Raw genomic sequence first — 23,621 nt, 5'->3', positions numbered from 1 at the left:
TCACTCAGGTTTAACGTACAGTCTAAAAAAATTTTTAGAGTGAACTAAGTTGTTAGGGATTAAAATCATGTTGCTATGGGTGCCACCATGAGAACCTCTTGCTGAGCTTGGTCCCCCAAGACACTGGAGAGATGCTGGGATGTAAAGTTCTGATGTAATCCCCTTCTTGAGTCATACCTTTTGAAAAGAAAAAAGTTTTGTTCTGTTTATTATCTGTCTCCTTTCTGAAGAAGTATTTTCCCTACATAGCCAGCCATGAATCTAAATCCTTCCCACATCATCAAATGTTGCATAGGGAATGACCAAGGCTCTGCCTATCCTGGACCACTCTTTGTATATCTTCTAAGTTTTTTCCCTCCCTGAGTACTGTTTGACAGAAGGATTATTTTGATCTGTATCCCCCATATAGCCAGCTACTGGACTCTTGTCATTTATTTCCTTTGAACATCTTAAAGGTCCTACTTACCAATTTTTGGTATAATATGGGGTATCTTTTGTGCCTCTCTCTTGTTTAGCAATGCCTCCTTTGGAGCATAAAAAGAGGCTGTGCAGTGGGGGAGAAATGGAAAACCTCGCAACCCTAATTGCAACCTTGAGTCCAGAAGGGACAGAGGAGATGCAGGGTGGGGGAAGGTTCTCTTGGGTGTCAAGTTGTTGTCTTGCAGCCCCTACAAGGAGCAGCTGTTTGGCTGCCCAAGAGAGCATTTGTTTTTAAGGACTTGTTAGAGTTTACAGGCAACATTTCTTTAGAAACTATGGGCGAAGGTGCCCATGCGTGCCTTAACTCATGCAAGTAGTCCCGTTATTGGTTTAAATGAGACAACATGTTTGCTGGACTGGACTTTCTTTTTCTGGCCATTCAAGCTCTGCAATCCAGATGTGATTCTCTTGAATCCATGTAGGATTTAGTCTGTTCAGAAATAGCTACCAGTAATTGACAACATAGAAGAAATATGGAGATAAGATCCTTGTTTTACAGACCTAGGGCACATTAAAATCTATACACAGTTGTCTTCAAGGTGGTACCCAAGCACTGGAGAATTTTTGCAAAATCTTCTAATATTAGGACTGCTGGTTTGTCTGATGTCTTAAAAGGGTGTTAAACTTTTTGATAAGCTTTGTTCCATGTTGAATTATATTGTTAAATTAGGACCATCCTGTCCTAATTCCAATATTAAGAAGATTTCAGATTTCTTTTAGACTTTTAAAACATTTCCTTAGTTGATTCTTCTCTAATCTCAAAAAATGAAATTATTTACTCTAGCAGCATTGTAATGTAATGAATAGGCAATTGTCTGGGGCAGGTGAAGAGAGGAAACATCCTGTTTCAGATTAAGAAAGTTTTGTGAATCTCTAACAATGAAACCACTCAAACATGAAGGGTATAAACTTTTAATACTTTATTCAGAGTGTGTCTGTGGCCTACCAAACTTTTGTATTGGCCTCTTCCAAACTCAGAATGATTGATTAAAGATTTATTTTGTTAAATCTCAACATGCTTTTTAATTATGATGTTTTACTAGCTCAGGTAAAGAATTACTGTAGGCCAGTAGAAATATAGAAACCATAGGAATGATCCTGCTGCATCACACCAGTGATCCATCTCTTCTGGTATCCTGGTTCTGCCAGTTGCAAGTACCAGGTGCTTCAGAGGAAAGTATAAGAAACAGTTCTGCAATAGACGTGCCCACAGAAATAGTTTGTAAGGACCCGAGGATTAGAACCCAGGTCTGCAGAGCTAGGTGTGGCTGATATTCCCATAATCCCACCAGGAGGCCACATAGAGGCACTGCCAGGGAGCACTGTGGAGAGTGGGCGCCTCAGGAAGTACTGCCCACGAGACCCAGAGTGACAGTACCCTGCAGCCCTCTGATTAGCCAAATGCTCCTACTTAACCCCAGGAAGTTGTTTGGGCAACCACACAGACCTTGGCTTGCTGCAATGCCGGACTTTACCTTGTCTCCTGATTTCTGGTCTCTGGCTCCAACCTGACTTAGACCCCAACTCCTGCCTCCCAATTCTAGGCTGGTACTGCCTCTGATCTCTGGTCTTCAACCCCGGCCTGACTCTTGTTTACAGGACCTGGCCTTGTGATTCCTCCAACTCCTGCCCAGTGACTCCCATCCCTGGTGGGCAGACCTAAGCCCAGCTGTGACCTCTTGGCAAGACCACCCATTCTCCAGTCCTTTACATCGTTGTTTTTCCTCAACCCCCATTCATATTATAAGCACATTGGTAGCCCCATTGAAGTCAGTGGGACAATTCACATGCTTTGCTGCATTGTGAGTAAAGAATGGATAATTTGTTAAATCAGAGGGTTTGATATGATTCTGATGACAACTTATTGAACAGTTCTGTTTTGCCTGATTATAAGTATTTTATATTGATTAGGTAGTTGCCTTTGCTTTCTTTACAAGGTATCTGTGTAAGCTGAAGTAGAAGAAAATTAGTATTGGCTTTTTTTTTCCTTCCCAGAATTGAGTGGAGATATTGAGCTTTTTTTCCTTTCTCTGTTTCCTTTTTTTCTTAACACCCAGGGTGTTTAGTAAATTCTGCAAAAATGAGGATGTTTGTTTAATATATAAATTGGTAACAATGGAAAGCTAATTTACACTTGTCGTTTATATTATCTTGTTTAAATGCTAAGTAAAATAATTTCCAAAAGGCACACAACTTATATTGTGTTGTGTATCTACAGTAAGTGAGGTGTGCCAAGTAAATCCTAATAATGCATATACCCAGAAAGAGATTAAAGTAAAGAAAGATGGGTTTTAACATCTGAGGTAGATTCTTTTGTTTGCTACTGGATTTGATTAATATTTAATGTGTTCAGTTAAATGTAAACAGATGTCTGGGTTTTGTAAATGCCACTTGGAATCGGAGGCATCATAAAGTGTCAGTCTTAAAGCTCTGTTAGTTGTCAGTCTCCTGGGTTATAATTGCCACTCACGACTGGTAGCAGAGATAAAATTCCCTTTCCAGTCTAGTATGTAACATGACCCTATATGGATCTCACACTATTAAAATAGGACAAAGGACATTTGCCATCTCTCATTTTTTGCAGTGAAAGCTTGAGCATTAAGCATTCATTCCAACCCACATCAGGGAGGATTCAGTATTGCAACTTTATTTTTCTGTTTGTTTATAGACAGGTGTAGCAGGCTTGGTCCTTCTTTCACATACACCAGTTCTTCTTTGAGAGCTGTCCCTGTGGGTGCAGCACTCCAGGTGTTGGTGCGTCCCTGCGCCTTCGCTCAGAGATTTTTACAGTAGTACTCGTACCGGTCGCGCGTGCGCAGAGCTTGCCCCCCAGCTCTGAGTGTACCTTAATAGTATGCGGGTGCGACCGGTCTCCTCACTTCCTTCTCTACTGTCCCTGGCCTGAGACGGAGCTCGGCAGACTTGTTAGAAAACTTTTTCTCCCTTGTTACTCTTACCCTTTTAGATAGTTAGGTTGTTACCAATAGTGTTAGTTATTAGTGTTACCAGTAGTGTGTGTTAGTTTTCTCTCAATTTTTTTTCTTTCTCTTAGTTCCTGTCAGCGCAGCCACTTCCAACATGCCTGGCTTCCCAGGCTTTAAGTGCTGCTCTAATTGTAAGCATGCCATCCCTCTGTCAGATGGCTATTCAAAATGCATAAAATGTTTGGGGGAGTCCCTCATCCCCCCAAAAATGTGCCCACTGCAGCAAACTTGAGTCTAGGGCACGAAAGGACAGGGAGTTGAGGCTAAAGCGGCTCCTGCTGCAAAAATCCTTAGGGTCAGCTTCAGACCCAGGCGCTGATTCCGGCTTTGCTCCACGCCACAGCCCCCCCGCCTCTAGCAAGATGAAGAAAACTTCAAAGAACATCACCTTCTGTCACCCACAAAGCGAACTTCATGGGAGAAGGCTTCTCCCGGCAGGTCTGCCGCCTCCCTCCCAGTGCTTCCCTGGCTGAGCAGTTTTGACACGCCGGGCAAAACCCGCTTCAGGCTTCCTGTTGCCTGCCTCTCAGATGGCACCTTTCAGCACCATGGTGGAAGCGGTGCCGACACATGCGGATGTGCCTGACCTCCCGCAGGCTGTCACTGCTCTCCCGGCACCGGCACCGGCACCGGCACCGGCACCGGCTGAGCTGGCCGGCGGCCAAACGACTTTAAAGACACTGGTGCAGAGGAACTTTTTGTAGCAGCAGATTCCTCTCGCACAGCCCTTACCACACAGAGGACCTCCAGCACTCCAATTTTCGCAGTCAAGTGACCTGCTGGTGTCACCCATTCTGCAGTCACCCTTACTGAATGCCTGCTTCTCGCCAAATGCTCAGCCATGGTCTGAACAGCCTTCCTCCAGTGAGGAGGAAGCTGGTCTTCAGGGGGATTTTTCACCATATGAAGTCTCTCATCCGCAGACCCCAATTAATAGAGGCCATAGAAACATCATCTCGTCCTACTCTCAGGATCCTGCCCCATGGTGTGTAAACCCGTGGATGGCACCACCTGTGCCCTTCCCACCACAGTGGCAATATTGGGCCCCGTGGGCATCCTGTCCTCGAGACCACACTCGCTATGCCACCTCAACCAGGCCCGACACCGGTCCAGCACCACAAGCTCACGAACCTGCCACTGATGCCAGTCACCAGACAGCACCATCACAAGTGCAGAATCAGGCACAACCTGTCTCTAAACCAGTAGACCCAGTTGTTATGCCTGATGCCTGCTTCCTCCTCCCCAGTCATCTTCAGATGACTTTTTTCAAAATTTCAAGACCTTTTCAAAAGAGTGGCCAGTGAATTAAGAATCAATCTGGAGGAGTTTCCTGAATAGCACCATGAGTTAATGGACATCCTGCAGCTGCCGCCTTCTTCCCGGATTGCATTGCCAATCAACCCACCCTTCTGGAACCTGCCAAAGCCATCTGGCAGACTCCTGTTGCAAGCTTACCTACCTGCAAACGAGTGGACTGCAAGTGCTTCATCCCTTCCAAGAGCTCTGAATTTCTTTTCACTCATCCAGTGCCTAATTCGCTGGTAGTTGACGCAGTCAACCAAAAGAACAAGCACCAGTATCCCCGCTCCATCCCAGCCGATAAAAACAGTAAGCATTTAGATCCGCTTGGATGTAAAGTATACGCGTCTTCCACCCTACGATTTCGAATTGCAAAATATGATCACAAAAATTACAACAAATGCATGGACTTCATTGAGGACATTCCAGAAGCAAAGAAACAACAATTCACTGCTTTAGTCTCTGAGGGACAAATCATATCACAAACCGCTCTTCAGGCGGCCCTCAATGCGGCCAACACTGCAACAAGATCTACAGCTACAGCAGTAGTCATGCGCCGAGGTTCATGGCTCTCTTTTTCTCTTCGTTTCCTCTAGAGGTCCAGACTACTATTGAAGACCTTCAATTTGACAGCGACAAACTCTTTGCCTCCACAGCGAACGACGTCCTTCACTCAGTGAAGGATTCAAGGGCAGCTCTCTGGTCCTTAGGAATGCAAACCCCTACGACCAGAAGGTGACAATATAGATACCGCGCAAAACCCGCCTGCAGCTTACCAACATCCACACTACCCCATGTATACCCAGCACTTCCAGAGATCCCATGACCAACAACAGCAACAACACCAGAGACCCAGATACCAGAGTTGCGCCCCAATTCCACGGCGCTGTCTCAACTCCTTCCGACTAACAAGCAGATTTGAAGCCTTGCTCAAGGGTTTCAAAAACCATGTTCCCACTTCAGCACTTACACCCCCTGTCCCTACTTTTGGACACCGCCTACGACCATTCTTCCATCAATGGCACAACATTACCACTGACAAGTGGATTTTAGAGGTCATCACACTTGGCTATTCCATCCCCTTCCTATCCATGCCTCCTACCCACGCTCCCTCCCCATCCCTCTTCAGGGACCCCTCCTGCAAGAAGTGCACCATCTCCTTCTATTGGGAGCAGTGGACCTTGTGCCTGAAGGGAAGGGGTTTTACCCCCATTATTTCTTAACAGAAAACCGGGGGATGGCGACCGATCCTTGACCTCGGGTGGCTCAACAATTTTATCAAGAAGCAAGAGTTCAAAGTGGTAACCCTCGCCACCAGAATCCCAGCGTTGGCGCAGGGCGATTGGTTTTCAGCTCTCGACCTACAGGACGCCTGTTTTCATTTGACAATACATCCAGCCCACAGACGCTTCCTTCGTTTCACCCTCGGCTTGACGCATTTTCAATACAGGGTACTACCCTTCGGCCTATCCACTGCCCCCCATGTTTTTTCCAAGCTCCTGACCGTAGTTACTGCTCACCTCAGGAAGCAAAGAGTCATAATATTTCCTTACCTGGACGACTGCCTTCTCAAAGCCTCAATGCTCGACGAAGCTCTTCGATTCACGCAACTCGCCGTCTATTGTTTCCTATCCCTCAACCTACAAATAAACAACAACAAATCCACATTAATTCCTACCCAGCACCTGGAGTTCATCGGAACACACCTCGATTCCCGGACGGGAATAGCATCTCTCCCGTCCGATCGCTTCAACACCATAAAGCAGCTGGCAACAAAACTTTGCAACAGTCCTCAAGTCACCGCTCAAGACTGTTTGTTTACAACTACTAGGTCACGCGGCCTCATGCACTTTTGTGGTCCAAAATGCACGACTCTACATGAGGTGCTTCCAAGCTCAGCTGGCCATGGCTTACAGACCCAATGTGCATACCCTAAACAAACCCCTATCCATACCTTTCTGAGTCAAAGACTGTCTCCTATGGTGGACAGTTCCCTCCAGCCTCTGCTCTGGAGTCCCCTTTCTCCAGGAGGCTCCATCTATCACTGATGCATCCCTCACAGGGTGGGGTGCTCACCTGTTACATCACCCAGGGGCTATGGTCTCCAACAGAAACCTCCCTGCACATAAACATCCTGGAACTTCGAGCTATAAGCAATGCCTGCTGTCACTTCCTCCCGTTTATCCGTACATGTTGGTTCTGGATTATGACAGACAACATTGCCTGCATGTTCTATGTAAACAGGCAGGGAGGAGCTCGCTCTCATTCGCTTTGCACAGAAGCTATGAAACTCAAACTGGTGCCTTGCGAACAATATCCAGACATCAGCCGCCTACCTTCCTGGAGCTATGAATACCACAGTGGATGAATTAAGCAGACACTTTCCCTGGGACCACAAATGGGAGATAAACGAAACAATCATCACCAACGTATTCTGCATTTGAGGCTACCCAACCATAGACCTCTTTGCAACTGTGGAAAACACGAAATGCCACGGATTTTGCTCCAGAGCAGGACTGGGCAAACACTACCTGGGAGATGCATTTATGATTCTGTGGCACCAGAACTTACTCTATGCTTTTCCCCCGATCCCGATTCTCCACAGAGTTCTGACAAAAAATACGAACAGATCGTGCCAAGGTGATTCTGATTGCCCCAGCATGGCCCCGACAGCCGTAGTTCCCATTCCTCACCAAGATGTCAACTCGACTACCAATCTTGTTGCCTCTCATTCTGAACCTCCTTTCGCAGCAACACGGCCAATTTCTCCACCCCGACCTGTCCATACTTCACCTCAAATCTTGGTTCCTACATGGTTCTCCCAAAATGAACTAGCATGCTCTGATGAAATTCAGAGTTCTCCTACATAGCAGAACACAATCTACTCGCACCACGTATCTCCAAAAGTGGAAGTGATTTACCCAATGGTGCTCAACTAATGTCTCCTCTTTCTCCTATATCTGCACCTCTTCCTCTCATACTTGACTACCTGTTAGACCTCAAACATCTGGACTTTCTTTTAGCTCCATCAAAGTCCACCTAGCTGCTATTACAACTTTCCACAATAAATTGACAGTACCTCTGTGTTTGCTCATCCGATCACTAAACGTTTTTCCAAAGGACTTCAATCCCTATACCCAGAAGTTAGACCTCCTACCCCTCCATGGGACCTTCACTTAGTATTATCTTGCTTAACTCAACAACCATTCAAACCCCTAGCCACTTGCTCCCTCTTACACCTTTCTAAAAAACAGCCTTCTTAGTGGCAATCACTTCTGCCAGACGGGCAGGAGAAATAGCAGCTGTCATGGCAACACACCATATACCCTATTTTTTAAGAACAAAGTTACCCTTCGATTACACCCCAAATTTCTTCCAAAGGTCCATTCGTCATTCCACATCAATGAACTGATACACCTGCTGACCTGCTTTCCTAAACCACATGTGAACTCTCTTGAATCCACAATGCATATCCTAGACGTACACAGGGCTTTGTCCTTCTATTTTCATAGAACCAAGCCCTTTAGGAATTCTTCTAGACTCTTTGTCTCTATCGCGGAGCGATCCAGAGGTACACTTATTTCGACCCAGAGACTTTCAAAATGGATTTCTGACTGTATCCGACTCTGTTATCAGATACGGAAAGTTGTGCCTCCAGCAGACATCAGAACTCTCTCCACTAGATCGATGGCTACCTCTGTGGCTTTGCTATGCAAAGTTCCCCTGACTGACATCTATAAAGCAGCCACTTGGTCTTCTGAACACACTTTTGTTAAGCACTATTCCCTTACTCAGGGCCCCCTCTTGGGCGCACGATTAGGGAGAGCTGTTTTATCTACTGCATTTCTACCCAATCTGAAGTCCCTACCTCCTTGAGAGAGACTGCTTTTAAGTCACATGGAGTGGATCACCCACAGGGACAGCTCTCGAAGAAGAGGAGGAGGTTACTCACCCTGTGTAGTAACTGACGTTCTTCGAGATGAGTGTCCCTGTGGGTGCTCCGCTACCCATCCTCCTCCCCCTCTACTTCAGAGTTGGGGTAGCCTCTGTTGTAGAGAAGGAACTGAGGAGACCGGTCGCACATGCGTACTATTAAGGCACACTCAGAGTGGGAATGCAAGCTCTGCGCATGTGCAACCGGTACGAGTATTGCTGTAAAAATCTCCGAGCGGAGGCGCAGGGACGCACCAACACCTGGAGTGGAGCACCCACAGGGACACTCATCTCGAAGAACGTCAGTTACTGCACAGGGTGAGTAACCTCCTCTTTTGCACTGGTAGAACTCACTGACTTCAGTGGCATTACTCCTGATTAACACCAGTGTAACTGGGCAATTGGGTCTGGTGAGTCAATATCTGGTAGACAGTTTAAAAAGGAGTTTTGGGAGAGAAAAATTGCAGGCATTGTAACCATGAAACTTTGAGAGATTGATATGTGTGACTGAAACAAAAGTCCAGACATGACCATTTATTGTTCCTTGTGGGTTTTTTAAACATAGTGTTTAAAGACAAATATCTGCAACTTAAGTTATTAGTTTGCAAAAATGTGTAGACCTAATGATGCACGTTGGATACATATTAATAGTACATATTATTAGGAAAGAGGTCTCTGGATATTTAGGAAAGTCTCTATCATTTTTCCATTCAGTCCTTGCAAAAATCTCCTTCATTCTCATGCATTTCAGTGGAAATGAAAGTGGTGTACCTATTTCTCTCCACATATTTGCTTATTTATAGTTTTGAAATGTTACCAAGTAGGATTAATAAATTCTGTATCTGTGAAATGAAGGGTTCCATTTTAGTCCCCATTCGATAAGGAATAGCCTTTGTAAAACTGAGATTTGGAAGGATATTTGTACTTCTGCATAAGTTTGCCTGGCAATGTCTGGAATAAGGAATGTTTAAGCAAAAACTTTCCTATTAGATTTCAACTTTGTCCTTTGGTTTGGAGATGTTATTCTGCTGAAAGCATGAGGCGAACAGAAGAAGGTTTTTGTTTGCCTTTCTTGAATTAGTCAGCTTTGTGAAGGCTATATTACTTCCCTTTATTAGCAGAAACCAGCTGATGGTTACAAAAATGTACTTCACCCTCTGATTTCAAGGGAAAGTCTAAATTATTATCCATTTAAAAAAAAAAGTAAATCCAGAATCCATTTGTTTCTTGGATCTCTTGTTTTTCAGTTGAAATCACTGGTGCTTAAATGTTTTGCCTTGTACAGTGCTGAATGTTTCCATGAACCATTTTTAAGGACTAATCTCCTCTTCACAGTTCTGCCACTTGATCTATGTGGGCACAGTTCAAGCAGAAACACCCCCTATTCCCCTGAATGTAGATGCTGTTATACCAGTGTCAAAGGGCTTATGCTGGTGCAGCTTATTCTAGTTCAGGAACTGAAATAAACTGTACTGGCATGGGTACCTATATATTAGTGTAACAGCATCCTGTAGGGTTTTTACCAGCATAACTGTTGGCAAAAAATCACACCCCTAATTGACAGAGTTACATTGTTAAAACTTTTTAAGTGTAGATTAGCCCGAAGATATTTTGCATTGTTTACCGCGTAAAACCTACGTTTGTGACTTCTGCTGCTTTGATTTGGTATTCACCTTCTTTCTACAGCTGTGATTCAAAATCAAGGTGAGGTGATAAGACAAGAGGGTTGTGGGTGCTCAGTCTCCTCTAGGAATAACGCCCTCACTGCACAGTATGTGCCTGTGACATAGTGAATAATATGAAAGTAAATATGGAATGCAAAAAGTCTGGGGTGAAATTCAGTCCTGTGTAGAGAGTCGACACCGGGGCTATGTGCCCCTTAAATCCAGTTTAAGCCCTATTTTGAGGTTTTATGAGATGCATTGACCTTGCAGTGCCCTCTGCCCTGGGGTGGGGGGGTTTTTCTCCTAAGTAGATTTGCAAGTTTAATTATATTAACACTTTGTTCAGAATGAATATTATCATATTGAATCTTTACACTTCTAGTTTATGTAGATGATGAATGAACACCTGTCATATGCCTCCTGTATATTATATGGCTCAGCAGTTTCAACCACTCTACCTGTTTTAAATATAACTGCTTTTAGAAAGGTGGTATCGCTTTCTGTTTTGATAATTGCTGAGTGAGTCCTAACCATGTGGTTATATTGGATTCTCAGAAATGTTGTCAGGTGAGTAATTTCCTTGGTTCATATTGTTTTATGATTTTAATCTTTTGGAAATGCTAGTCTGCATGAGCAGTACCTGTAAACTACTGTAACTTGGCTAATAATCATTGTTTCTCTCTAAGGCACTCTTTGGAACTTGTCATCCTATGAACCCCTAAAGATGGTGATCATTAACCATGGCCTTCAGACACTGACAAATGAGGTGATTATCCCCCATTCCGGATGGGAGAGCGAGCCGAATGAGGACTCTAAGCCTCGGGATGCTGAATGGACCACGGTCTTCAAGAACACATCTGGCTGCTTGCGGTAAGATGGGAGCATGGATTGTGCTTCTGTTTATAGCATCTTAGCATATGTTTAAAAAAGTGGTTTATTTACCCTGACTTTGAAATCAAATATCCTGCATCTCTTTTGCATAGGTGCACTTAGGAGCTCAATGTGGCAATATGGGAGGCTCTCGTTTTGCCACAGATTCTCTTGTACTAGAGCCTTGTAAGTGCTGACATTCCAGTCGCATTTGAGAGAGTGGTTGGTCATTTGTGTAAGATGGAACATTATATATATAAATGTTAACCTTTCCCTTAGTGGGGGCAATGCTTAGTAGAACGGTGACTTCCCAAGTTATATCCCAAGAAGAAAATATGCCATTGCAAGCATAGTCATAAGTGCTAGGAATCCAGCTTTAATCAGCTGTGCTGGGATCAATAGGCTGATTCTGGTCACTTGTCAAGTCCTTTCCTTAGCTGCCCATTTGAGAGGTTTTTTTATGACAAGTTTTCTAAATGGTTCAGTTCTTTGAAGCTCCTTCCTGCACAAGTGGACTTTTATTCCCAACTGGTGAGGAAATGCATGATATCAGTGTTAACGCTTTTTTATTGATTTAAGCTAAATCTAGAAGACTTCTGATTCAGATTTATCTGCAAGCACCCCAGGTGAAGATATTGACTAACCTGATTTCAAATTGCAGCGAGTGAGGAGCTGTAGGATATATATCATGAACCTGTCAGAGATGCACATTCAATGTAATTCATAGGTGTTAGCTTTAGATACAGTTTGCCTGCTGAGCATTTAAGAACCAGTTTCCAGTAAAAAAAAAAAAAAAAAGACCTTTGATTAGGTGGTATTTGCATTTCTGAACTCCTCCACAACTGGACAGTGCGTGTTAGAACACAAGGTCTGAAAGAGCCCTCAGCACAGCTTGTGAAGATCTAAGGTACCGACATTCTGTATAGAGTGACTGACTTTCATTTTATATGTTTTTCCTTGAGGTTTTTGTAAATAGTCTATAAAAGATTAAACAGTGTATATACACTGTTAAATTCTTCAGTGTTATGGTGAGGTCTAATAGTTCAAACAAAACTAATAAGGATTCCGTATTGCACCTTCTGGTGCACTGAAGTGTACTTCTGTCAGATTTCTACTGATTAATATATCTTCAGAAAGTTGGTTCATTTCCGTTCCTTGGGCTTGCAGTCTCTAAATTTTACTAACTATTCCCATGAGTAACTTCATGAATGCAGAAAGTAATGAAAAGTGTTCTGAAAGGGCCCATTACTGAACTTATTTGCAGTCCCACTGAAGATGGAGGTCCTTTGAGTAGGATCCAGACATCATAATTTTTCCTTAGCAGTGCCTCACTTTCTAATGGTTTTGCAAGAGGAAATTAGTTATGGTGAGGATAAAAGGATTATCTGAATAGTATGAGATTCTCTAATGATTGCAGACAAAAAACTGATTGTTAATAGATTAACATGATCCATGTCATAAATTTTCTATTAGCACCCGCAATGCTCTGATCTGCTTGAATGTCTGCATTCCCAGTCTGTGTTTTTTTTTGTTTTTGTTTTTTTTTTTTTTAAATTAAGGTGCTGCTTTTGGAGGAAAAAACAAAAATTTTATTTACAGGACCCAGCTTTCTTCAGCATAATGAATGTGGGCATACAGAACTAGTGTCGTGTTAAAATCTGCTAGCTGCAGAATTCCACGTCACTTTTTAGATCACTAAAGTGATCCTGTTTTAAGAAATGACTTGAATTACATTGTGATGGCACTTGCTAATAAACATATGTGGTGCCTACTGCTGGAGCTGTGCATGCAAATCTATTGCAATCCTCATGTCTACAGTCTTTCTTCTGTCACTACTGGGGTGAGGGGGGCCAATATCTGTCTATCCTTTTTTTTTTTTTTTAATTCAGAGAGAGCTAGTCTTCAGAGAAAGTTGAGTATGTGATCCAGAGAATTTGTTCAGGTAAATGGGGAAAAATCTGGAACCGTTAAAGAAGGCAATTTATCAATCTTTTTGTTTTTATAAAATTGGTAATGGAATGCATAGCCATTGTGTGGAGAGAGGAGAATTGTTGTGATAATATAACCATTTTTATCCCATTGCTATCTGGAGACATTAAAGGAGAGGCAGGATGATCCATACATAGAGCAAAGGATTGGGTGTAAGGAGATGTGGGCTCTTTCCAGGCTTTGGGGTTCCCATTCTGTATTATGTGGGTAATGATACCTATCTTCTATGAAGTGCTATGAGATCCATGCGTAAAAAGGGCTAGATAAGAGCAAAGTGTTCTAATGGGTGTTTGGAAATCTGTTGGCATCTTTAATAAAACACTCTGCAGCTCGTCATTAAATGTATCACCAACATAAGATGGCTAACGCCATCAATAAATTGTGTTGTTTTAGCTGGCTTACTCTTCAGTCATCTGTTTGACTTCCATGTTAAAGCCCCTTTGCCTGCTCTTGTGTTGAGGCAGCAGTTGGTCATAGAAATTCAATTTTTGGTGAATGGAGCTAATTACAAACTGTAACACATTTACCATTTGCAAAAATGCATGATCTGATTTGTACTTTGGAGGTTAGTCCTCTTGATCGTTTGCCAAGCCCACCTTGTCTTCTCTGCAGGTGATTCTGAAAGGAACACTGCACTGCTCTCTGAATAAAGAACTGAGAAATGAGCAACTATTTTGACTGAGTTTTTAAAAGTAATTAAGATCACTTGGGCTCAGCAGTGCCAGTGCACGGCATGCGCATTACACATGCACAGCTGCATTCATTTCAGTATTTTTCAGGAATGTTAATGAAATTTACCAACAAGTGTGGGTGGCTTTGCATCAAACTCCTTGCTTCACTATGAGAATTGCTGCTATGTTAGTCCATGCTTTTGCTGATGATGTTTACCTTGCACTGATCCACAGATGGAGAGGCTGGGGGATTGGTGATATTACAAGGGATATTGTGCATGCTATGTGCATTGTGTGAGGGAAGGAAGGATACTATGGTTGAATACCAGTGTTTAGAGCTAGTGTCTCAGCTGAGATAGCTACACTGTCCCTGTGATTCCAGTGCTGGAGCTGCTTTTTATTTAGGCCTCACAGCACATGGTACCTACTTCTAAGTTTAAAAAAAAAAAAAGGCACCTTATGATTTAGCGCTAGATCTCCCATTCACCAAGCTGGCAGGAATGCTTAAATTAAGCTTGATGTTGATGTTAGCCAGGATTGCTGTAAGGAATTGTATTCAGCAATCCATTCCGTAACTGCTAAATCTAAGTCAGTTTAAGAAAACCCAAATGATGGTGCTAAGAAACATGGGATATGATAACTGGCAACTTGAGACCAGTGAGAACTATAATGTCCCTCTCTGTCCAAAAGCCTAAATAGAGAAGCCACTTGATATTAGTTTCACCAAAGTCCTATCTCTTCCCTGTCATGAGTCACACAATTTCTGAACAGCCCATAACCAGATGAAACACTACTCTGAGCTACCAGGGAATACTCAAGATCTTGAATGCCAAGTAGGGACCAGAGGAAGACAGGGCTTCCTATCAACACTTGTTGACTTTGGAAACAGGTATTTGTTGTTTTGGGGGGCTCTTTTACATTCATGGGGCACGTTCATATTGTTTGTATCCCAATATTAGACTGAAATATGAACAGCATCTTCCATCCATCACCCTAATCCTAGCCACTCCACCTTGACTCTGTATGCAACCTGCCAACAGTTAGGTTTTCGAATGACGAGAAGGAAAACCTCAGATTTCATTTTGTTAATGCAAAATTTGACAGTTACAACACTGTGGCTAGTAACTGGGGTTGCTGCATGCTGTCTATTTCACCAGGAAACTAGGTCAAATATTCATGAATTTGTGGAGATGATGCTGATTTTCAATTCTGTTTTATTAATCTTCCTCCTGGTCCAAGGAATGATAATGGCCCCTTTCCTTGTCAAGCTTCACTTATTTGGTCAGATCCAATATCTGATTCCTGAGAGAGGGGTGATCATCTGACAGATCAGAATAGTCCTAAGCCTTTTTTGATACTAATCGGGAAGTAGCACAAAATTTGGCAGTTCCTTTTCTCTCTCAACATGGCCACCAGGATAAGAGAGTGTTGAAAATCTGGGAATGCATGATGTGCTTAATTTTTTTCCAGGAGTGTTTTTGCTGGATTCTTGACCTTCAGAGGCTGTATCTCAAGTTTAAGGAATCTGAGTGTCACACAGGGTATATCTATATTATTAAAGTGCTGTGTGTGAATGAGTATCTCCAGCTTTCTTAAACAACATGCTTGATGATCTGAGCTGTAGAACACCGAAATAGAATACCAGCCCATTGTGAGTCTCCCTCTTTGAGCAACTTCAGCCTGATTTGCCCATAAACCAGCAAACCACTGATTTGTTTCTGTCCTTTTCCTAGCTGCAGTAAACAATGTACAGCTCTCCTCCCCCAAAAAGTTGTTCTGAAACTATTCTGATATGTGGTGCTGGAGAATTGGGACTAGGAAGGAAGAAGGGAACTTGCCAGTAGAATCCGTAATAAACACACGTGGTTCTCTTATTTCACAGGTGGTTCTCTTATTATTTGGTGTGCAAATTTGATGTCCTCAAACTGATTTATTCTTTTAGGTGTGTGGAAAAGGAGATGTCTCTTTTTTTAATTACTGTCTGTCTCTTTATTATTTAATTCCTGCCTGGATTTTCAATCCAGAAACATTTGCTTTTAAACTATACTATAATCCAGTTTAAATAATGTTCTGACTTGATGGATCTTTAAAAGGCCATTTAGCAATCCTTCCTTCAGCTTTGACTAAGACATTAAGGCTCATTAGAGAAAGGGTACACTTAATGGAATCATTCCAGGAGAGAGATGGAATTTAGGTTACCCTGCATTCGTTAACTCAGTGCCAGAGACTTTCTGTGTTTCTCCATGTTTGTGCTGAATTGTTTCTCTTTGGCTTGTTCAGATAACACTGTTTGCTCTTGGTCAGGAGTAGAAATGTGAGACCTTTCGGTCAGAGAGGGCTGTCACAATCAGACTTCCTTTTCATTTCCTGTACAGTTATACATCATGACTCTGAGTCTTATAGAAGCAACCAGGCTTTTAACTGCTTTAAAAAATTTAATTAATACTGTGCTTAATTACCATTCCCCTCTATTAAATTACCATTCATTCTCTCTTGCACCTTGCAGATTTTTTTTCAGTTTTTGAAGGGGGAAAAGGATAAAATTTAGTTCCTAAATTGCTGATTTTATAGCATGGATCTTGTGCTAAACTGACCTGCTGTCAACAAATATTTAAATTAGTTCACTTGCATACTAAATAGATGAAAAGTGCTACTTTTTCCAGGTTACCATCTGCAGCTTTTCTTGTCAATCCTTCTACTACATAGAGACTCCTGCTCACAAACAGCCCCAGGATTCAAATCCTGGCCGTGGATGTACAAGTGCATAAAGAGAGACCCTGCCTACTTGACTTGCACCAAAAAATGAATTCTCTGCAAAACAATCTTGCACAGAATGGCTGTTCACCATGAAGTTATGGAGGAAGGATGGTCCAGTGGTTAAAGCACTAGCCTGGGCTGCAGAAGATCCAGGTTTAGTTCCTACTCCACCACAAACATCCTGTATGACCCATGGCAAATCTAGTAGTGTCTTTCTGCCTCAGTTCCACATCTGTAAATGGGGATAAATAGGGAAGTACTCTGTCACATTAAAGATTGAGGCACTAGGATACTATGGTGATGGGGGCTGTATAAATACCCAAAGTAGGTAAATGTTAATAGCCCCCTCCTTTGGAATCAAAATACACAAACAAATATGGGAGTGTGTGTAAAAAATACTCTAATCCTTGTACACTGTTTCAGATGGTGCTGAGAAAAAAGGGGCTCAGCAGAATGTCATAAGTTACTGTATTGTGGATATATTTTGTTCCAGGTGTATATTTAGTATGTGACAGTTTAACAGTCTTCCTTGAGAAGCCAGAACATGTAGTACATGAAGCTTGCCCAGCAGAATTAATTCATTACCATTTGGACCAACAAGTGCAAGAGGAGTAGTAGTATAGAATAAAATCTGTGAACCCTGTACCATTGCCTTAACTCTTTCCCATACTCCTTTTCTTGGTGTGGGGAACATATTGAGCTACAAAGCTCTGTGGTGATCTCTAGTCTTCCACAGAGGGGAGTTAGGTCCAGCATGATGCTTTACAATGTGGATCTGTAGAAAAGCTCTGATCAGAGATCACTAGTTACCAAGCCATGGTGGCACTAATGAATAAGAAAGAGTTGGTTCTTTTCTCTCTCCACCTGTGCAAAAGGAAAACCCTGCTCCAATTGTTCTGTTGGAAAAGTAACAAGGATCATCCCCACTAAATGGGGAAGCTTGGCCTATAAAGGTAATGTTGTATAACGAGAAGTTGGGATCAATTCAGCTTGAGGTTTCCTGTATGGGAAAGCTAATGTGTAGCCATTTTGGAAACTAGGCTGTAGTGAGTATTCTCCTATCCCTTTGAGACCACTGTATAGCTTGGCTTTTGCTGCCTAGTGAAGTATGTTTTCACCAGGGGACAATCTAGAATGTGGTTGTCCTAACTAGTTATTTTATCTTATTTTTTGTTTTGGGGAAGGATTCTTCTAAGATCACATCATTTCTCTTACTCACCCCCCGCCCCCTGGGAGTTTGGCAACACTGCAGCATTGGCCAACTAAGGGGATAGGTGCTAGAATGTCACAGGAGGTTTGTCTTGCCAGAGGCTGAGCATGCTCTGTTCCCATTCCTGGGGGTGGGGGACCATGCTCAGTCACCCAGATGGCCCCATTCTGTTACTGTTTCCAGAGCCTGATGTCTCTGAATGTTGAATTCCAAGGAAGGAGGGGGAAAAAGCTATGTCACAATGCACCAGTTATACCCTCTGTGCCTATTAATGATTAATTTATATCTTTTCTCCAAAGAAAAGTGACCGGGAATTAGTTATCAAAATGAATTACTTTCAAGCTTTATCTGTCTTCCAATCCTGCGAGCATGATAATAAATACATGATAACAGTAGCATTATATTTCCCCTGTCCGCCCTCCCACCTACATGAGGCAGCATTGAACTCAGACTGACAGAAGTGGAAAGGCAGCAAAGTGTAAATCTTGGATTGGAGAGAGCTGGTTGTGTGAGCTTCTTCTAAATAGTTTTGTCTGGTGAAGGAAAGGACATGGGAGGTGAGACACTGGGGAGATCACTGCAGTACTGTCAAGGTGCCATTGGCCTGTGTCAGGGGAACATGGAGTAATTTGCCTGTTGAAGCATGACAGGATAGAGAAGGTATTTAGATGAAGGTTTTCAGATGCAGGCTTTCTTAAAATGACAGTAAATTAATAATTAAGCTTAAGCAAGTAGTCTACATTTTATACAGAGAAACAACATTCCATAACTCCCCCCTGAGTGCTAGGAAAATCTCCAAGATGTTCCCCCTCTCTGAAATGGGATTCTCTGACAAAGCCCTTTGGATGATCTTTCTCCATGTATCACCCCATTCCTCTATACCACTATGACAGCATATTTCAGCTGGCTTCCTTTTAGCCCAGGACAGGGCCTCTTTCAAACCATATCTCTGCATTACAGTCACACAGAAGAGGGACACAAAATGCCACTGAATTATTATGTCCCACGCCACTGTTGCCATCTCCTCATCTTCACACATGCTACTGACTGAGGCATTGGGTTAGTTGCCTGACCTTGCGTTTCAGTCAGTGTAGTACAAAATGGAGTTCAAAAAATATATATCAGACTTTGCTGAGAAGCAGGTACATTTTGACCTGCACTTTCCTCAGGGAAATAACTTCAAAAAGTGAGGGAAATTGAACTGACGACATTAAAACAACTTTTCCAGGCAACTTTCTCTTTAGGGACAGCAAACACTGAGCAAACTTGAAAGAGGGTGAGGTTTATCTGTAGAGTGCAGGTTCAAAAAACAACAATTAGACTCCTAAGGAAGTATAATAAAGAGGAGAAAGCTAAGGCAGTTTCTTAATTAGCTTATTGATGCTGTATAGGATCATAGCATACGGCTGTCCTGGGGCTTATATGATGAGTACAGTGTTTAATTCCTGCTAGTGAAGAGCTGTTAGAGTTCTGCCTGACAGTTCCTGATGTTTAGCTTGTAATATAAATAAATTATGCATAGATTTTAGTAGCAGAGACATAGCCTAGTTACATGCAACCTTAAGGCTTTACAACCGAGTCTAAGGTATAAATTAAAGTTGTACACTTGCTTATTGCCTTCTGTCATTTCCTTAGGAAGGAATTATAGGTCCCTTACCTCTTGGCTCTGAATGAAGGGAACTAGAAAATGTATGTCACTATGGTTTGATGAAAAGTGAGTTCACAACAAAACTCACCTATACCAATACTTTTGGAATGGGGTTGATGTAGACAGTGGGCATAGTTTTACATTATTCTGTACACCTAATGGATACAGAGGCCTTCCATTTTTACACAAAGTAATTCAGAGATTCTTTTCACATGGCAACGGACGCACATGGTAGGACAAGCAGAGCCTCTTATCCTTCTCTCAAAGCAAAAAATGGAAAAATAATTTTGAAGCTAAGCAGCCACCAGCCATTCCAGTATTCTCTTGCAGCATGTTTTGGAGCAGCTCAGTGTTACAGAAGAGCAAAACAAGGCTCCCACAACTAGGTCAGATGAAAGGTAACCAGCAGATATTTTAAGTAGTTCATGTATTTTTATGGGCTGAATGCCCCAAATAGCAAAGGGCAAACCTCACAGCTGCACCTGAACTTTGTCCAGCTATGCTGGAAGGACAAGAGGCAGTGGATGTGGTTTAAATTAGGAGGCAACTTTATTATCTTGAATATATGGGAGTACCCAGCAAATAAATTGTACAGTGCAGGTTGTCGTCATTTCCAGAATCCTTTCCAGATACATGGGTGGCTGCTGTGAGCCCTCCCTCTTTCCAGTCTGGTCCCAGCCATCCTGCTGCTGTAACCCTGCCCCACTCTCCCCTCGTATGAGGGTTAAGGGGCCTAGAAAGGAGGGTGGTTGACTCCCTGCCATACCAGATATAGGCACCTTGAACCCCCTTGAATTCCTGAGCAATTTTAATGGATGCTTCTTTTACCAATCAGTTTTATCAGATTACCTTATCCGTTCCATAATAAGAACCTGCACTGCACATCTGTCAAAGCTTTACATAAGTTGTGACATTTATAGCCTAAGCCACTTGCCCCATCCCACCAGGTCCCAAAACCTCTTTGTCTTGGCCAATCTGGCAGTGAGGGAAAAATTCCTTCCCAGACCCCAAGAAAAGGGGTGACTATTGTAATGCCCATACATTGTCATGATGAAACCCCGTCCTTTAACTGCTTCTGAGGGTGGGAAGATGGGTGCTGCCAGGCCACTCAAGGTGAGAGAGGGCTTTATGCCCTGTGTAGTTCCTGTAAATACCCCCTCTCTTCTGCTCAGTTTGGGGAGTGCCCCCAGCCCCAGTCTAGCTGTGCAGCTTCCTGCTCCTCCCCAGTCAGCACTGGTAAAGTCTCTTTCCCCTTTTACTCCCCTGCTGTGAGCTGGAGAGGGTGGCCTTAAAGGGGCAATGACCTCTTTCCTTCCAGCCTGCTGGAGGAGGACTCTATCAGTTATGTTAATAGGGCAAATACCCCTCTCTTCCATCCAGCCGGCCATTGGACCATTCACTTAAGGTGTGATGGCAACATTGTTAAACCATGCTGCTGGTTATTCCATCCTTGGTTATCACTCCTTAAATCAAAGAATTACGACTTGAAAGTGAGGAAGGCAACTGTGAGCTTTCTTGATTGTGTCTACACTATGTAGGTTTCTCTAGAGCACAGACTAAACTCCCTGTTACAGCTCTTGGCTGCTGTACAGTCATTTGCCAGTATTTGACTGATTTAAAAAACAATATAGATTTTGAATAGATAAAAGGGCCTCTGCCACATAGGGCAGCCACTGCTGCTGGAGCTGTATTTTTTTTGGGACTACCCCAGTATTTACGGGCTGCAGTGCCTCTGAAGTGGCTCTTCTCTTCCATTCCTGACCACGATGGATGGCTTCCCCTGCCAGCCTTCCCCTTCAAAGAGACCTCCTGTTCTCACCCTGGGGCCTTAGGTTTCTTACCATCACCTGACTTCAGGCTGCTCAGATCCTGACCTTACTGCCCTCTGCTACTATTGGGTAACCTTCTTTAATATCAGTGACCTCTCCACAGCCACCCAGTTCCGACGGGCTTCCTTGTGTCCTATGCCACCTCCTGCTGATCGACTCTGTCCTGCTCACCCTGTCTGGCTCCAGGACCTCTTTTGCATCACAGGTTCCTTTTCACTTTCTTTGGGTTATTAGGATCCATACTCCCTAAATCTCAGTTAAATTGCTTGGGATTCAATGATGAGTGAAATGTGGAATTCATCACATCTCTGTCTGAAATGGGAAAAAAAGGGTTGGCTTGAAATGAGTTATGTGCTGAAGGTAGCACTTGCCATTTGGGATATTCTGCAATAAAAGTACACACAGAAATTCAGAACAATTTACTAATGTGTTCTTAATAATTACCGGTCATCTTTGGCAAACATCTGACAGGATTGTGGACTGGGATTGAGTCTCAGAGCTGGTGGGTGGAACATTAAACCCAGCCTTGCAAAACAGTCATGGCAACTTATCAGCCCAGGCCTGGAACTTAGCCACCTACGTTGTGCTGGTAGAAGTAATGGAGCTAATGATACATTCCTCACCAGTCAAGCAAGAAGAATTAAGCAAGACTAATTTAAGCTAAAATTGTTCAGAGAAGCAGAAAGACAGTAGCCTAAACTAGGTGGTGGTTGGCAGAACTCATGCATTGTCCCAGGCACAATGACGCCAATAGCTTCAACTCTTGTTCAGGTCTGGGTGATTCTCCCAAAGAAACAGTGCAACAAATGAGTGCCCCATATGCCATGCCTATGCCAAAAACCAAAGTATTCGTTGGAGTGCATCAAAAAAGAAAAACAATTTTTAACTTCACAAAAAATATCCTCTCCCCTCAGAGAGGTATGAGGGCACTTTAAACAAAGTATTTTTCATGAGAGATGAACTAGCACTGAAGTACGATGGTGACTGTGTTATTCCCTAACATTCTGCTCTCATGCTTCTTGGACAGCTCTACATGATAACAAACGATACTACTTTTCAGCAAGATGGCTGACACCAGCAGTCATTTTGGAAACAGGAGTTTTACTAAAACAGATTGTGTATTCTAACTCTCTGGTTATGTTCTCCAGACCCAAGGAAGAGCTCTGCGAAGCTCAAATGCTTGTCCCTTCCACCAACAGAAGTTGAGCCGATAAAAGATATGTCCCCTACCTTGTGTCTCTGTGACCCTTTCGTCCCTACCTTTTCACATGTTCCTGTTTAACTATCCTAAAACATGCTGCTTGCCCTGTGAACTTTCAGATTGCCAGGGGAGAATAAAAGAGGGGTTGCTGTTCTTCAAAACAACATTGATTTTTTTGCATTGAAAAAATACAAATTAAGTGCCATGCATTTAACCTCTTTACAAATCTTGCTGTTGAGGATGATTTGTGTGTGGCTCTGATAGCAGGGGCTGCACACCTATCCCAGAGGTGGTGAAAGTCAACCCTGTTACTGCAGACTTAAATGTTACATTGAGACTTGCATATCATATAGGGGCCTATGTGATTGTCATTACAGTAATATCTAAATCAAGGATGGATTCCTCACATCCTCCTCACTTCTTTCTATAGTCTTTCATACCAGCAGACGAGATTCTTAATCTGATGAGTTTCCACTCTGGTAGGTATTTACTTTTATTTAACATTTACTCAGTGTTCCTCCATTTTGTTTTCCTAGGGAAAGGAGATATTTAAACAGCTATACAAATCTTCTTCCATTAGTCCTGCCTGCAGATCAGCATGCAAGACTTTTGAGATGTGAGAGAGAATCCAGGTCACTTTCTCCTTCAGCGGAAAGGTGGGGGAGGGAGGGATGTCAAATCCAGGTGTGAGATTCTGTACAGTACTGTTTCTGTGCTTTGCTGCTTTTACATGAAATCAGTCATGCACTTATACTAACGTGTAAGGGATTCAAGATTTTGCTGCTAGCAGAAGATTAGGATGCATTCTTAGCTATGTGTGTCCTAAGAGCATCTTTATTTAAGATTAATATTGTCCTTTGTGTATTCCAATATGGCTTAAAGGGATACTATGAATATTTTTGAAGTGTAGTGTACATTTGAAGCTCTCTTATTTATACTACTGTAGCCCTCTTTTGAGGAGGACTGAAGAGCAGGAATCAACAAGAAGGCAGAGTTCCTTGTGCAAGCAAAGAGACGAGCGAAGTGTTGAAGGCAAACTGAGCAGTATCTCTGTGCAGTACTCTGAAGATGAGAACTCCTCTCGGA

The 23,621-nt window shown here is 42.8% G+C and overlaps 1 protein-coding gene across 18 annotated transcripts in view; it reads left to right on the top strand.

The window, feature by feature from the left end:
* The window catches only part of ARVCF (ARVCF delta catenin family member), a 431,820-nt gene that overhangs the window by 329,773 nt on the left and 78,426 nt on the right, over positions 1-23,621 (top strand). For all 18 annotated transcript variants that reach the window (XM_074972913.1, XM_074972912.1, XM_074972915.1 and 15 more), the window contains one exon: positions 11,047-11,230. In XM_074972913.1, coding sequence (XP_074829014.1) covers positions 11,047-11,230 — 184 coding nt within the window. The remainder of the gene's footprint in view (positions 1-11,046; positions 11,231-23,621) is intronic.

The sequence above is a fragment of the Natator depressus genome, chromosome 15, assembly GCF_965152275.1.
Source record: "Natator depressus isolate rNatDep1 chromosome 15, rNatDep2.hap1, whole genome shotgun sequence".
Taxonomy (NCBI): Eukaryota; Metazoa; Chordata; order Testudines; family Cheloniidae; genus Natator; species Natator depressus.
The sequence above is the reverse complement of the archived record's forward strand: the minus strand, read 5'-3'. Positions and strand labels throughout refer to the sequence as shown.